The 16,885-nt window shown below is 39.7% G+C and overlaps 1 protein-coding gene and 1 pseudogene across 2 annotated transcripts in view; one reads left to right on the top strand and one right to left on the bottom strand.

Annotated features, from left to right (window-relative positions):
• Positions 1 to 1,503: 1,503 nt before the first annotated feature.
• BAG4 (BAG cochaperone 4) overlaps positions 1,504 to 16,885 on the bottom strand; it is a 34,714-nt gene continuing 19,332 nt past the window's right edge. For both annotated transcript variants that reach the window (XM_030833289.2, XM_030833300.3), the window contains 3 exons: positions 10,411 to 10,665; positions 9,276 to 9,530; positions 1,504 to 8,550 (listed from right to left, as the gene is read on the bottom strand). In XM_030833289.2, coding sequence (XP_030689149.1) covers positions 8,059 to 8,550; positions 9,276 to 9,530; positions 10,411 to 10,665 — 1,002 coding nt within the window. In that variant the 3' untranslated portion in view covers positions 1,504 to 8,058. The remainder of the gene's footprint in view (positions 8,551 to 9,275; positions 9,531 to 10,410; positions 10,666 to 16,885) is intronic.
• Positions 13,933 to 15,113, top strand: LOC115867500 (origin recognition complex subunit 3 pseudogene; annotated as a pseudogene).

The raw sequence follows: 16,885 nt of genomic DNA, 5'->3' as shown, positions 1-16,885 counted from the left end.
AGTCCGCCTGCCGATGCAGGGGACACGGGTTCGTGCCCCGGTCCGGGAAGATCCCACGTGCCACGGAGCGGCTGGGCCCGTGAGCCATGGCCGCTGAGCCTGCGCGTCCGGAGCCTGTGCTCCGCAACGGGAGAGGCCACAACAGTGAGAGGCCTGTGTACTGCATAAATAAATAAATAAAGTAGCATTAGATCATAACACAAAGTATAAAATAAATATCTATGGGTCCACACAGATATAAATGACTGATTAAACAAATAAATAAATGGGAGAGAATGACCAAATCTACCTTGCAGGTAAATTCTAAAGAATTAACATAGATAAACACCCTCACCGACATGGAGGATAACTCCCCATCCCCTAAGTGTGGAGCTGCAAATGGGGACTTCCAAAGAATACAGTATGAAAAGGGGGAAAAAAGAAATAGTAACTGTGTAGTGCAGAAACCTGACAGACTCTACCTCAGCCAGGTGATGAAGGTTAACATCAACAGTATGAGCTATGTAGATCGCAAATACATTTGATATATGATGAGAAAGGGCACTTACCTCTGTGGTCTTCCTCCCCCAAATCCAAGCCCCAGTGTAATTATCAGAAAAGCACCAGACAAATCCCAGTTGAGGGGCATTCTACAAAATATCTGACCTGTACTCCTCAAGGCTAGCAAAGTCATCAGAAACAAGGAAAGTCATGGGTGTTCCCTGGTGGCCTAGTGGTTAGGATTCCAGGCTTTCACTGCCATGGCCCGGATCCAATCCCTGGTCGGGGAACTGAGATCCCACAAGCCATGCAGTGTGGCCAAAAAAAAAAAAAAAAAAAACCAAAAAAACAAACAAGGAAAGTCTGAGAAACCGGCACAGCCAAGAGGTTCCTAAGGAGATATGATGACTAAATGTAATACGGTATCCCGAATGGCATCCTGGAAGAGGAAAACGGTGTTAGGTAAAACCAAAGGGAATCTGGATAAAGTATGGACTTTAGTCAACAAGAATGTATCAATACTGATCCATTAATTGTGACAAACGTACAACACTGATTTAAGGTGTTCATAACAGGGTGTGGGGTATATGGGAGCTCTGTAGTATCATCACAATTTTTCTGTACATCTGAAGCACTCTACAATAAGAAGTCTATTAAAATAAACCCAGTTAGCAAGTGGGCAAAAGACACACACAGACATTTTACAGAAGAGAATACACAGATGGCAAATAAGCACATGAAAAGATGTTCAACATCATTAACCATTAAGGAAATGCAAATTAAAGCACAATGAGATATCACTACCTACCTACCCATCAGAATGGTTAAAATAAAAAATAGTGACACCACCAAATACTGGCAAGAATGCAGAGAGACTCATACATTGCTGGTGGGAATGTAAAATGGTACAGCCACTCTAGAATAGTTTGGTAGTTTCCAAAAAATTAAACATGCAACTTTCATATGACCCAGAACTACACTCCTGGGCATTTATCCCAAAGAAATGAAAACTATGTCCACACAAAAACCTGTACATGAATGTACATAGCAGCTTTATTCATAATAGCCCAAACTGGAAACAACCCATACATCCTTCAAGAGGTGAATGGTTGAACAAACTGTGGTACATCCATATCATAGACTACTACTTAGCAATAAAAAAGAACTACAGATACAGGAAACAACTTCGATGAATGTCAAGAGAGTTATGCTGAATGGAAAAAAAAAAAACAATCTCTAATGGTTACATACTATACAATACTATTTATACAGCATTCTCAAAAGGACAAAATTTAGAAATGGAGAACAGATTAGTGGTTGCCAGGGGTTTAGCATGGTGGGAAAGGAGAAGCAGGTGCGGCTGTGAAAGGTCAACAGGAGGAAGAGTCATGGTGATGGGACTGTTCTGTATCTTGACCATATCAATGTCAATATCCTGGCGGTGACATCACAGTAAAGTTTTACAAGATGTTACCATTGAGGGAAACTGGGTAAAGGGTACAGGAAAGCTCTGAATTATTTCATAAAACTGCATGTGAATTTACAATTATCTCAAAATAAAAACTTTAATGAAAAAAATACAATATAGGGAATTCCCTGGCAGTCCACTGGTTAGGACCCCGCACTCTCACTGCTGAGGGCTGGGTTCAATCCCTTGTCAGGGAACTAAAATCCCACAAGCCATGTGGCATGGCCAAAAAAATAAATATATAAATAATGCAATACAGTTGGTACTCCTATCGATGGGTTCCACATTCACGGACTCAACCAACTATGGACTGACAGTATTTGGAAAGAAAAAGAATTCAGGAAAGTTCCAAAAACTTGAATTTGCTGCATACCCGGCAACTATCTACATAGTATCTACATTGTATTTACACCTACTTACACAGCATTTACATTGTATTAGGTATTATAACTAGTCTAGAGATGACTTAAAGTATATGGGAGGATATGCACAGGTTTTATGCAATACTACAACATTTTATATAAGGGACTTGAGCATCCATGGACTTTGGTATCCACGGCAGGGTCCTGGAACCAATCCCACGGATACTGACGGATGACTGTACTCCTAGTTACCTTGGATTTCAGAAAAACAATCATTTTTAGTATCATTATGTCCCATGCCATATGTGGAACACACTGATACTAAAAGGTGACTTGTTGTTTATCTGAAATTCAAATGTAACTGAGGGTCCTATATTTTATCTGGCAATACTACCCTTGGCATTAGCTTATCAGGATAAGGTATATATTGCAAAATAAAAGAACATTTAAAAGTTGGCTACAGGGCTTCCCTGGTGGCGCAGTGGTTGAGAGTCCGCCTGCTGATGCAAGGGACACGGGTTCGTGCCCCGGTCCGGGAAGATCCCACATGCCGCGGAGCGGCTGGGCCCATGAGCCATGGCCGTTGAGCCTGCGTGTCCAGAGCCTGTGCTCCGCAAAGGGAGAGGCCACAACAGTGAGAGGCCCACACACTGCAAAAAAATAAATAAATAAAAAAAGTTGGCTACAGAAAATGTGCCCTGATCTCAGAAACCCCTAAATCCTCCCTTCTCAGCAGCTGGCATCTCCTCTGCCTAACATTTTATTACAACAAATGTGCTACTGCCCACCACTCCTGATGAGAAAAGCCACATAGAGTATAAAACCCTCCTATCTTCACAGAGGAGTAAAAATTATCCAGATAATCCTCCCTTCTCAACTTCAACTCAAAATAGCTATTCCCTCCAAGAAAGATTATGAAAAAATAATAATTAAACAGAATAGTCAGGAAGCATTTTCTAGAAGCAATTTGGGGTCTCCAGTATAACAACGCTGTAAAAAACACAACCAAGAAGTAATAGACATCTGAAAAAATCTCTAACATGAAAAAGATGGAGATTGAAAAAGAAAGGAAAACGCAACTTTGTAGGAAATTTATTTGAGAAGAAAAAAAATCAAGAAATTATCATTAATATCCTCAGAGATATAAGATGCTACACCCACAAACAAGAGCAGAATCCCATAGAGAACACAGAGCACAAAAAAATTCCTAGAAACTAAAAATATGATAGATGAAACAAAATTCAGTGGAGTTGGAAGATAAAGGTGAGTAAATCCCCCACAAAGTACAGCAAAAAGGCAAAAAATGAAAGTGAAAAGATAAGTAAATCAAAGAACCAGTCTAAGAGATCTATAACAGAAACAGCAGGAATTCTAGAAAGATGTAACAGAGATTAGCGTAGCAGAGGAGGAAAAGAAACAAACAAACAAAACTCAAGAAAATGTTATAGGGCTTAAGGGCAGGAGTTTCCAGAACGAAATGTGCCCAGCAAAGTGGACAAAAACAGACCCATACCAACACTGTACTGTAGAGGGGACAAAAATATCCTACAAGCTTCCAGGAAGAAACACTAAGTTTTAAACAAAGGATCATGAAAACACATTTTCAAATATGCCAGATGGAAAAAAATTACTTCCTATGCACCCTTTTCCAGGAAGCTACTGGGGAACATGCTCTACCAAAATGAGGGAATAAACTGAGAAAGAGAAAGACACAGGCTATGGAAAAAAGGAATCCAACAGAAGGGGTGGAGAGAATCCCCAGGATGAACAGAAGACACCAGAATGAAAGTATGCACCAGGAACATACAAGTGCTGCAGGCAGAGGGCTCCAGGAACGCGTCTTCAGGAGCCTAAAATTGATAAAATATGTCTGAGCATCTTAAGAGAAGATTTAGACAAATGATGGAGGGTTTGAGGTCAAATCAGTCATAAGCACATAGGCAAACAAAATAAGTATGACATGATTCATTCCAGAGAAAACAAGTTGTTGTTCAGGAAAAGAAAAGTAAGCAGTTTACTGCATGACTGAGCTCTGGGCAGCATTTACATAGTATAATAACGTACAACAGAATTACCATGTAAGTGGAGTGAGAAACTGGAGGGATCAGAGCTGGGATGTGTGTATGGTAGAGGCAGAGAGACCTAACCTTCATCCTCTACAACAGAAAATCAGTAGAAATGACCTAAAATTGATAAATCAAAAGGGAGCAATACAACTGTGTAATTAAAAAAATATGGAGATAATTTTTTTAAAAAACTCAATTGAAAGTAGTTACTTTTGTAGAAGGAAAAATGGGAGTGGAACCGAAGAGTGATCTTTTTCATAGAATTGACTTTTTTTGAAGATTTTTTTTTTTTTTTGATGTGGACCATTTTTATAAAGTCTTTACTGAATCTGTTACAACATTGCTTCCGTTTTATGTTTTGGTTTTTTGGCCGCGAGGCACGTGGGATCTTCGCTCCCAGACCCGGGGTCAAACCCACACCCCCTACATTGGAAGGTAAAGTCTTAACCACTGGACCACCAGGAAGTCCCAGAATTGACTCTTTAAACTGCTAACTTCCATAGAATTATTTGAGTCTTCAAACTCATAACTTTTTTAAAAAGAAAAAAAGATGAAAAACTCCAGTCCTCAAGTATCCATCCCCCCAAAAACTTTTTTTAATGCCAATTTAATCCATATTCTTCAACTTAAAAAAAAAAATCTTCCCACCTCTAATGGTATTATATTAACCAACTACAAAACTGTTTTCAAAACCCCATTTTTCAAAGCACTTAAAAGAATTCCCCACCAACAATGTAGAGACCAGCCCATCCTGCTAATACTTCATTGGGACTTAAATTCATCTAAATATTTACATTGGCGTTTATATTTGGAACAATAGTGGCTTATTATAGAGAACATAGCTGTGTTTAACATGCCAGATCTGGATAACTTTATTCAAGATTTTGACAGAAATTATCCCCAAAGTAATATTAAACTTAGACACTTTTTAAAAGTCCAGATGTGAAATACCAAAAAAAATTTGAATTCAGTCAAGAGTCAATACTAAGTCAAGAACTGAATCAGATCCACAAAAAATGAATACTATTTTCCTTCTTATATTCACTATATTTTCTGGCACAGGTTGCAATTTAGTTTTCCTTTCCTTGACATTGGCATTTGGAATCATTTTAACATGGTTTACACCTTTAAGTTCTAAGTCTGTACTTACCCTGAATATCTTATTATAATTAAAATTATAAATCCAGAAGCAATAGCCCTCCCTTACAGAAAGAATCCAACTAATACATGTAGAAGGAATAAGAGAAACAAAGTCACATTCGAACACCACAGTAGTAACAAGCAAGATCTGCCAGTGGATACAAAAATGAGTGGGCAAAAGTTTTAGCAGAAACAGGACATTTGCATAGCTCACATTATCTCTAGCAAACATTCAGTCATTACGAAGGAAAACATAGTAAGTTTACAGCAGAGAATCCTAGCAGACGCCACCTCAGGTAGTGGCTAAGGTTAATAACACCAGAAATACATTACCGCATCAGGTGTCAAGATACACTGTCACAGATCGGAGGACGCTATGATGACATGACAACTAAATGCGAGGCAGGATCCTGGATTGGATCCTGAAACAGTGAAAGGACATTAGTGAAAAGACTAGAAAATCCCTACTTTCAAAACTCTCTACTTTAGTTAATAGCATTATATCAAGGCTAATTTCTTAACTTGACAAATGTTCTACAGCTATGTAAGATGTTAATATAAAGGGAAGGTGAGCGAAGAGTATACAGAAACCGCTGTTTTTGCAACTCTTCAGGAGGTCTAAAATTATCTCAAAACTAAAAAAAAAAACTGTTAAAAAACATACACACACACATATATATGTGTGTGTGTATAATGTGTGATTTATAGATTAAAAAAATCAAGACCTCAGGGAAATTGGTATCTTGGGCACTCAGTTAAAAAATAGTGTTCTCTCCTGTATTAGCCATTGTCTCACTGGTTTATGCTAACTTAGCTTTAAGGTTCTCCCCCTTCTAAATATTTAAAGTACAACTTTTAAATTTTCATAGAAAAGCCTTTTGTAACATTCCTATATTAGGCCAAAAATAAAAATCCTAGAATAAAATTGTCACCATATTATCTCATAAAATCAGTCATACCAACCTAAGGCCCGGCCAGTATTTTTACTTTACTTTTTCTCGTCATATAATATGTTTGTATTGGTTTTTTTTTTATAAGGAGAGGAGATGGCTGGTGGATTTATTTTCTTGTTAATAGGCCTGGCAGTCAAGAAAAAAAAATCACTTGGATATCTTATTAAGAAACAGCAGTTTTTCCAATAACAGATACTGCATACTGGAACTCACTTCAGATGAAAAAAGTAAGTTATCTACCTAAGTCTCTTCTACATGATAGCATAGAGCTACCCGAGCAAATCCAGCTAAGACCCTTTCAATATCCCTTCCTTAAATCTGGCTCTAAAATGACTGTTATTAGTGATGGTAAACATCTTTTTAATAAAATAGGCAATACTGTCTATGCAATTTATTCTAGGGAAACAAAGATAAACATCAAATCTACCTTTAAAAGAAGAACACAATTTCCCACTCTAGCTATGGCTGATTCATTCCCTGAGCATGAATCCTCTTTTACCGTCGTCGTTTCTTACTGTAAACTGAGCAGATACACTGAGCTGGAATCTCCTCATAGGGATCCTGATGGTGAAGCTAATATTTTAGATGGAGAACAGCATTCCCAAATGGTTGTATTTATTACTTTTGCAGTTACTTTTGCAGTTATTATTTCTACGTGCTGTGGCATTTAATTTTTAATCTGTGTTCATCACACTGCTCCATATGCAAGCAGCTGTAGTAAAAAGATAATTAAGGGGGAAGAAAGGAAATTTTAAAGTGGCTCTTCATCCAAATACGATTAAGACAGCAAAAAAGGAAATAGCCCCATTTTCATTCCTATACCCATGCCATTTCCAAATTAACCTTCCAATAGTAACATGAAAAATACAAGTGGTAAAACTCTAACCTAATGATCTATACAAAAAAGGAGACAATCTACCTCAGGAACTCACTACACAGTGCAATATATTCAAGTGGTGAAAAGATATAAATTCATCCAGAACTGCCATACTATCTGGCTGTCAGTATAGTCTCTTGAGTAATTATATTAAACATATTACTACAAAATGTACCAAGAAGTAGAGAATAACACTACATTTGTGAACTACAAGCAACAAAACAAAACAGAGGTCCAAGAAGGCTGAAGTCCAAGCTATAATTTACACACATAGTGTATGGTGAAAGCAGTCACAATGTACAAAAATGTGACAAGTAATCCAGATGTTTAAAAAAACAGAGCCTGTTTGTCTCAGACAACATCCAGTCTTATCCGGTAGGTTTCTGATAAGCCTGTTACATAAGGTGGATTTCCCTCCTGCTGATAAGAAGCAGCTTGCAGATACCCATAAATTTCTTAAGGGGTGAGTCTACTTGGCAATACTGATAACTCCATAGCTTCCTATTACATTCATTGGTCTGAAAACTGAAAACAACTCATAACCCAACTGTTCTTCCACGTCCTTTACCAGTTTTTCAAGTTTTATATCAAAGGAAAGTTGGAATGTATTGCTTCTTCTCCTCAACAGGCATTTCAAAAAGAGGGTAGTTAACCAAAATCAAGAGTTCTTTGGTCAAGTTAGTAACAGGCTTCCCCTTTGTTCTAAATCCCTTCATAATCCTTTTTTTTCCAATTTTTCCAGTATGGCCTGGATTTTACAAACAGCCTCTTTCCTGGCCTGCCGGACAGAGTCCTGGCCCCCAGTTTCAACTGAATCCAGTTCCAAAAGTTCCTTGGTTAGCATTTCTTCCAAAAGCCAGTATGCTTTGTCTGTCTTTTTCCCTACAAACTCTTCTACTTCTTGCTCAAGATACTGGACCTTCTCCAGCACATGTATGATTTTTTTAATACTTGGGGGAGTCCCTTCATCTGAAGATAAACACTCTTCAGGAAGATTATGACTCTGATCTTGATTGCTGGGATGCTCGTTGGTGGCATTACCATACAGCTGAGGCTCAGCAGTATATTGGACTTGGGAATCCAAGAGCTCTGAATTATCATTGTTCACTGTTCCCGAGGACTCGTACTGATGGACATGGACACTGCAAGGAAGGTTGTGCCGGTTCATGCCTTGATCTGATTGGCTATAGGGGTATGAGGAATCCTTGGAGTAGGAGAGCAAAGAGGGAAAAAAAGCTGTTTTAATGGAGATCCATCAACATCAGATTTGTTAGCCCACATCTTTCACCTGACCAGGAAGGTACATGAAGACTCCCCACCCATAAAAGTGGACGGCCCTCCTTAATCATTTGAGAAGAATACAGCCCTAAAAAGATAAAAGGCAGAGAATTCCTGAGTATAAAGGCTGGAATCTACCCTGAGACAGGTCATCATCATGAACACCTCATAATCTATCTTTACCACCTCACAATCTGTCCAGTGACTTAATAAATAGGAATCAGATAGTTTTTTCCCCTAAGAGATAAAACCTGAAGACAAATCTTAAAAAGGAACCTGGCCACAAGCAAATGGTGTTCAAGTGTGTGGTTTCATAAAACCATGCAATTTCACATTGGTTTTGTCTTCTGTCAGGAGACTGAGGTAGTAAAATCTGATCTTTGATTTTGTCTAACAAACCAATGGTATTACATCTAATTTAGTAAATGAGCATTCTCCTGTCGTTTAAAAAAAGGAATGAACCTAAAACTGCTCTAAAAAATAAAGTCTATTTTAAATAAAAAGTAAACTGGGCTAGGTAAAGTTACAGGTAGTAGCCACCAACATTTTGAAGTTAGTCCCCATTTAACACAGACCAATGCAGAAAAAGTTCCACGCTGTGCTCTCTTAATTACCCAGACATTAAGAGGACAACGTCTAGAAGCCTCCTACCTTGGGCTGTGGGGCTGGGGGGGAAGGAGGTGGCCGAGGAGAGCCACTGCTTGGCCATGATGAAGCGCTCTCACTCATGTAGAGACTCCCAGGTGGTGCTGAGGGGGCAGCTGAAGGCCAGGGGTAACGGGCTCCCATGCCATAAGCACCCGGAGGAGCCCAGGAGTCCCCCTGGGATCGTACAGTTGGTCCTGGTGGTGGAACACTACGATTACCATCCCCATAAGGATAATGGGGCACGCTCATTCCAGGGTTCTAGATTGAGAGGAAGGAAATACACTGGTCATTGCTAAAAGACACTTAAAGAAGTAATGAAAATATTCTAGTGTAAACAGATTCAGAGATGCTTCCTCTTGGCTTAACAGGGTATATCTTAGCTGCTATGGGACTAAACTGTAGTATTTCTAATGAGTTGCAAATATTTTCTCCAAACCTAAAAAAACTTGGTTCCAAAGATATCAGGGGCAGATTTGGTGACCATCAAACTCAGAAAAATAGGGCCTAAACTTCAGTGGCTGAAGCACAGCATAAGTCTGTCCCACAGCATAAGTCTGTCCCACAGATACTATAAATAAATGGACCCTTATGCTATAAGGAAGCACAAATAAAGACATACTAGAACTCTCCTTGAAGTGAACAGAGAAATAAACATTCATAGAATATTAAAAAATATAAACCTAACCTTTTGGGCTTCCCTGGTGGCACAGTGGTTAAGAATCTGCCTGCCAATGCAGGGGACACGGGTTCGAGCCCTGGTCCAGGAAGATCCCACATGCCGCGGAGCAACTAAGCCCCTGCACCACAACTACTGAGCCTGTGCTCTAGAGCCCGCGAGCCACAACTACTGAGCCCGCGTGCCACATCTACTGAAGCCCACGTGCCTAGAGCCTGTGCTCCGCAACAAGAGAAGCCACTGCAATGAGAAGCCCACGTACGTACCGCAACGAAGAGTAGCCCCCGCTCTCAGCAACTAGAGAAAAGCCCACACGCAGCAACAAAAACCCAACGCAGCCATAAATAAATATATTTATTTTTAAAAAACCCCAAAAAACCTAACCTCTTGAAGTGAACAGAAAAAAAACTTGGTACCATTCATTAATATGAAAAAATAAAAACACAACAGATGAATGCTCACCTGTGAAGCAGGATATCCTGGAACCTGCCCCCTAAGAGGGGCTGCTTCAGTCTGGCAGTCTTGCTGGGGATACATCCAACGAGAGACTGGGGTTGGGCTGTTGCCAGGTGAACGGTAAGTGCTTGGAACCTCTGTGGAGTAATTGGTCTGAGCATACCCGGATGTGTAATAAGCCCCTGGGTATGAGGCAGTATTTGTCCCAGGGCCAGTGGGGTATGGTGGGCCATATGCTCCATTTGTATAAGAATTCAAACTCTATAAAAAAGCAAAGTTGGGAGAAAAAAAACATGAATGAGTAGATGAGCTGAAATGCCCTCACTTCAAAAACTTTGAGAAGAAAGGAGATCAGTAACTAATGAAAATATGAACTACCTAAGCAACCGTTGAGGTATTCTTTCATATATTATAATCATATACATATATTAAACTCAGATTATCACCTTAGAGTCTTTGTCATAACAATGGGTATATTGTGATGAAGGATGAAGTGATGGCCTTTAGTGCTTCTCAGCCATTTCCATAAGTGCACCTAACAATTGCACCTAATGGCAGGGAACTTGTCCCCACAAACTGAAGAGGGTGTTCCGGGAAACCTGGGAGAATGGCGAGAGAAAGAAGAAAGTAACCATAATACAACAGAAAGAAAAAAAGACCACAGAGAAAGACCTAGCCCTGCCATTGGCTTTGTGTTTACCCTCTCTGAGCTTTAGTTTCTCCAGCAGGAAAATGGAAATCATAAACATATCTTGCAGGGTTATTGTAAAAATTAATGAGATGACATATATAAAATGCTTAGTATAGTGTCTGGCACGTAGTATGCTCAATGATTTGCAATTTTTACAATACAAATGGTTGTTAGTATTAATGTGGCAAGGTCAGGAAACGAACCCAGATCTGACTCCAAGCCCATGTGCTTTGTATTGATACCAGCCTACTCTGCTTCCCCAAATGATAACAGCAGACAGAGACAAATTCCTCATATATTGCTTACTGCAGTTTTACGTCACCTATCCAGACTATTACTGACACCCAGAATCCTCAGTTTAGTAATCCAAACAAGATTAAAGCTAAACTCTAAACGATTACCTTAGCGTTTTCTATTAATTTCTACTTTACCTTGTTAAAATGGTAAAAACAGAATCAAGTTTTCCTGGACTCATCCTTCTAAAACTAGACAATCTTTCCCATTTTAGGTAGAAGAATAAGAATCTTGTGATATTAACTAGACTTATCATGGTGATCATTTCACAGTGTATACAAATATCGAACCATTATGCTGTACATCTGAAACTAACTATATGTCAATTATACCTCAATTTAAAAAAAAAAAGAATCCTGATATCTTCTACAGTTGTTAATGACTGAAGAAAATGAAATTTAAATTTGATGCCAAATCTACCACAACAAAAAGAGGGATAGATTGAAGTGGGAAGGAGGGCATAATTCTGTGGAAAATAAATTCTTAGCCACAGTTTTATGGCAAGAGGATAAAAGACAGGCTACTATCACCACACGGCCAAAGAATTCCGTGCAGGGACGGGGTGAGGGAAAATCCAGCCAGGCATTCCTTGAGCAGCCACTGTGAGGCTAATCAAGTCTTCTGCCTATAGGCTGCTGTGCCTAACCAAACAATCCCTTATGCAACATATACAGCTGAAGACTTAAGATTAAAAAAAAAAATCATGCGACTTTTTGTACTGTTATTCAAATCCTAGAAATCCTTCCTAAGGAAATTATTCAACTAGAGAAAAAATTATAGGCATGAATTTGTTCATCACAGCATGATTCACCATCACGCAGAATTATAAACAACCTAACCGTCCTGTACTGATGGAATGATTAAGTAGACTACTGGTTATTCATTGAGGAAATTTTATTCTGTCTTAAAAACTCACTGTTAGGGACTTCCCTGGTGGCGCAGTGGTTAAGAATCCGCCTGCCAATGCAGGGGACACGGGTTTGAGCCCTGGTCCAGGAAGATCCCACATGCCGCGGAGCAACTAAGCGCATGCGCCACAACTACAGAGCCTGCGCTCTAGAGCCCGCGAGCCACAACTACTGAGCCATCGTGCCACAACTACTGAAGCCCGCGTGCCTAGAGCCTGTGCTCCGCAACAAGAGAAGCCCACGCATCTTAACGAAGAGTAGCCCGCACTCACCACAACTAGAGAAAGCCTGCGCACAGCAACGAAGACCCAACGCAGCCAAAAAAATAAATAATAAAATTAATTAATTAATTTTAAAAAACTCACTGTTAGAACTGACCAGACATCTAATGATATCAAAGAATTATTTGGGGTTTTTTTCCTTTAAGTTTTAATAATGGCATTGCGGTAATATCTTTAAAACTTCCTTATACCTTAAAGATACATGCTTAAGTATTTACAAAAGACATAACATGATGTCTGGAATTTGCTTCAAAATACTCTAAGGATATATAAATGAAACATGATGGCCATGTATTGATACTTGTTGAAGCTGAGTAATGGGTACATGGGAGATTATTGCACTATTCTCGTTACTTTGGATTATGTTTGAAAATTTCCTTACTATTAAAAAAAAGTTTCTGTTATTTCACCCTATAACATGTAAAGTACATACGATAAATGAAAAGTCATATTAAAAGGCATATGTAAAATGAGTTGTCATATTAAAAGACAAATGTAAAGCTGTGTAAATATGATAGGGGAAAGGCTGAAAACAAATTTACCAAAATATGGATATATTAGGATGACAGAATTAGTGTTTTTTCTCCCTTTTATCTCCCAAGTGTTTAGTAATAAAGTTGTATTTTATAGTAAAAAAAAATATGCTATTAAAAATGTCATGACAGGTTGGGCTTCCCTGGTGGCGCAGTGGTTGAGAGTCCGCCTGTCAATGCAGGAGACACGGGATCGTGCCCCGGTCCGGGAAGATCCCACATGCCGCGGAGTGGCTGGGCCCGTGAGCCATGGCCGCTGAGCCTGCGCGTCCGGACCCTGTGCTCCGCAATGGGAGAGGCCACAACAGTGAGAGGCCCATGTACCACAAAAAAAAAAAAAAAAATGTCATGACGGGTTCAATCCCTGGTTGGGGAAGTAAGATCCAGCATGCAGTGAGGTACAGCCAAAAAAAAAAAAAAAGTCATGAAATCTCAAGTATGTCTAGAAACTGGTGGGCTGCTTGGACCATAGCTACTTCCATCTATGTCCAAGTAGACTATTTTCATGAAGGGAAACTTGTATCTAAGGATAGCAAGCTGTGATTTGAAACTTGTCAGCTGACATGGCAACAGAAAATCTGAAACTGAGCAACTGCAAGAAGAATTAAACAAAATCTTTGATAGTCACTGAATTTCTGTAGAAGTCTCATTCTGGATTCCAGAAGAAATCAAGAGACTGGAGCTCTTAAAACTCAAAAAATATCCCAAGTGCTGCTCTTGTTCTAGAGGTAAATGTAAATATGACTTAGCATTTAAAAGTCAAAATCATGTCACATCATATGATGTCTCACTGCAAAAGCTAAAGATTATCCAGGAGGTAACACTTCTTCCAAAAGTTGGTTTTACAATTGACGGACTGTTTATAGATGTAGAATCCAAAGAGGAGAAAACTGATCAGGTCTCTCACTCAGAAAGTGATACACTTGTTCAACGGATTCCCTTTCCATTTGATACATGAATATCAAACAGCAAACAGACCCAATCCAAGTGGGAAAAAAACCTTTTTTTCCATTAGCAAGAGCACAATTCTTCCTGCTGTGCTTATCTTGAAAAACATGGAAGGCTTCACCACAAAAGTACTCCAAGACTTCACAATTATCAGCAGTCGACATCAACTTGAGTTTCTACTAATACTCATTTCTGGAATTGCCAAATCTATTATCATCCACTGGTTACTTCCTCATGCAGTATCTCTCCTTATAGAACTATTCCAATTTTTGTCTCATAGGAGCTCCAAACCACAGTACTTAATAAGCTGTATTTTACAACCCAGGTCCCCTTTAAATTAAATGAAAAGGTGTTATAGGTTCTGATGAAAGTCCTTTTGTATCATGATTTCTCAATTCATAACATTATAAGAGGACTTCAGTTTTGTTTCTTAGAGCATTTCTATTCCCAGGCACTCAGTGTTCTGTGGTGTGATCTCCCAGAACCCAAGAGAATTAGCTTCTTTATCAGAAAATCAATGTGAAAACATCCGTCTTTCATCCTTTAGATACGTGGAAAAGAAGCTTTAGAAAAACAAATTGCATTCATGACCAAAGAGAGGATTTTAAACAAAAACACCCGACCACAATCATTACTAGAGAAGCTGTGTATTTATCATGCTTTTCCCAAGTACCCACTGGGTCAATGGATCAGAGCTACAACATGCATGGTTACAAACGATCAGCATCAGAAGAACATATGTTAGCCTTGCAGTTGCTACAGACGTTGACTAAGGATGAGCTTATGATCATAGTTCAGAACTGTTCAAAGTTTTTAAGTCTTCTGAAGAGTAGCCTGGCAGCATAGCAAAGAAAATAAAGGCGTTCTTGGCCCAGCTTCAAAGCCCTGATACAGAGGCCAAAGAGAAAGAAAATACTACTGGGGCTTCAGAAGACAGTCTTTGATGCAAATGAAGGCGTTAAAAGCAAATAAGAAGCAATCTTAGTTTGAAGAACTCAGAAAATACCTCATGAATTTCATCAACAGTCTGGTGAGCCCAAATCTTCTGTCCTGAGCTGGTTTACTTCATACTGCCTAAACCTGCTCCACAGACTGTCCAACATGCTCCTCAACAATCCTTACTATTAGCTGAAAATGAGGAAAGCTGTATTTCAAAGACTGTCCCCTGTTCCTGCGTAGCACATAGACTGCACCTGAACACAACAGGCTAATCAGCTTTGGGGACTGCTCAGGGGCCCTCCCAACATCCATCAGTTCTGAAGAAACGGATATAAATTCCACATTACCGGGGGAAAGTGCATGAAATTACGCACTCCCGGTCTATAAGAGAAGACTGATCATGTGGCAAAGCTAACATGAGGCGGCAGATAGAAGGCAAAGGAGTGAAACCATTCAATTTTTAAAAAAGGAAACCGGTCATATCTACATACCACTGCAGGAGTCTGTTTTGGTCAGAAGATAAATGTATAATCCCCATGTGATGCTTCACCAGAAAATACACGTGTGCTAATCCCACCATTCAATTTTTAAAAAAGGAAACCGGTCATATCTACATACCACTGCAGGAGTCTGTTTTGGTCAGAAGATAAATGTATAATCCCCATGTGATGCTTCACCAGAAAATACACGTGTGCTAATCCCATACAAGCATATGTCTAGATACCTTTGGGTTTAGAATCCAACAATTTTTTTTTTTTTTTTTTGCGGTACGCGGGCCTCTCACTATTGTGGCCTCTCCCGTTGCAGAGCACAGGCTCCGGATGCGCAGGCTCAGCGGCCATGGCTCACGGGCCCAGCTGCTCCACGGCATGTGGGATCTTCCCGGACCGGGGCACAAACCCGTGTCCCCTGCATCGGCAGGCGGACTCTCAACCACTGCGCCACCAGGGAAGCCCAGAATCCAACAATTTTTGTATCTAAAAGCTCTCTCAGATTATTGCTGTTGCTTTCAAAAAGTCATCACTAAATTAAAAGTGAATCTTTCTTGAATATATGTAATATACACATATAATAAATGCCTTTATCTAAGGGGGGGAAATGTCATCTCCAAAAATAATCTTTTTTAAAAAAAATATGTTGACTCCCCTTTTTTTTTGGCTGTGTTAGGTCTTCGTTGCTGCATGTGGGCTTTTTTCTAGTTGAGGCAAGCAGGGGCTACTCTTCGTTGTTGGGCGCGGGCTTCTCATTGCGGTGGCTTCTGTTGTTGCAGAGCATGGGCTCTAGGAGCGTGGGCTTCAGTAGTTGTGGCGCATGGGCTCAGTAGTTGTGGCTCACGGGCTCTAGAGCGCAGGCTCAGTAGTTGTGGCACACGGGCTTAGTTGCTCCGCGGCATGTGGGATCTTCCCAGACCAGGGCTCGAACCCGTGTCCCTGCATTGGCAGACGGATTCTTAACCACTGCGCCACCAGGGAAGTCCCCAAAAATAATCTTTATCAATAGGAACAACTGATGAAATCAGACAAATTAACATTGCTGAGAAAAACTGTGACTCATGACTTTGGGTTCTGTCTTCCTCTTACATTAACTGTAAAAGTAATGCCTGCTGCTCTCCAAATTGATCTATATGCAATCTCAATGAAAATCCCAGCTGCCTTTTGTGCTGCAATTGAAAAGTTCATTTCCTCATTGGCAACCACTGTGAAAAGTAATTTGGCGATATTAAATAAATATGTACGTATCCAAACCCACCAATTCCATACACGAGGGAAATGCTCGTCTCATATGTTGTACAACAGAAAAGAGAAAAACAATGTTGAGTTAAAGAAAAGCAAATTGCAGGAGAATGCTAGTATGAAACCACTCATATCAAGTTTAAAATCATGTTAA

Source organism: Globicephala melas, chromosome 21, assembly GCF_963455315.2.
Source record: "Globicephala melas chromosome 21, mGloMel1.2, whole genome shotgun sequence".
NCBI classification, from domain to species: Eukaryota; Metazoa; Chordata; class Mammalia; order Artiodactyla; family Delphinidae; genus Globicephala; species Globicephala melas.
Note: the sequence above shows the minus strand (reverse complement) of the source record. Positions and strands in the feature narration are given on the sequence as shown.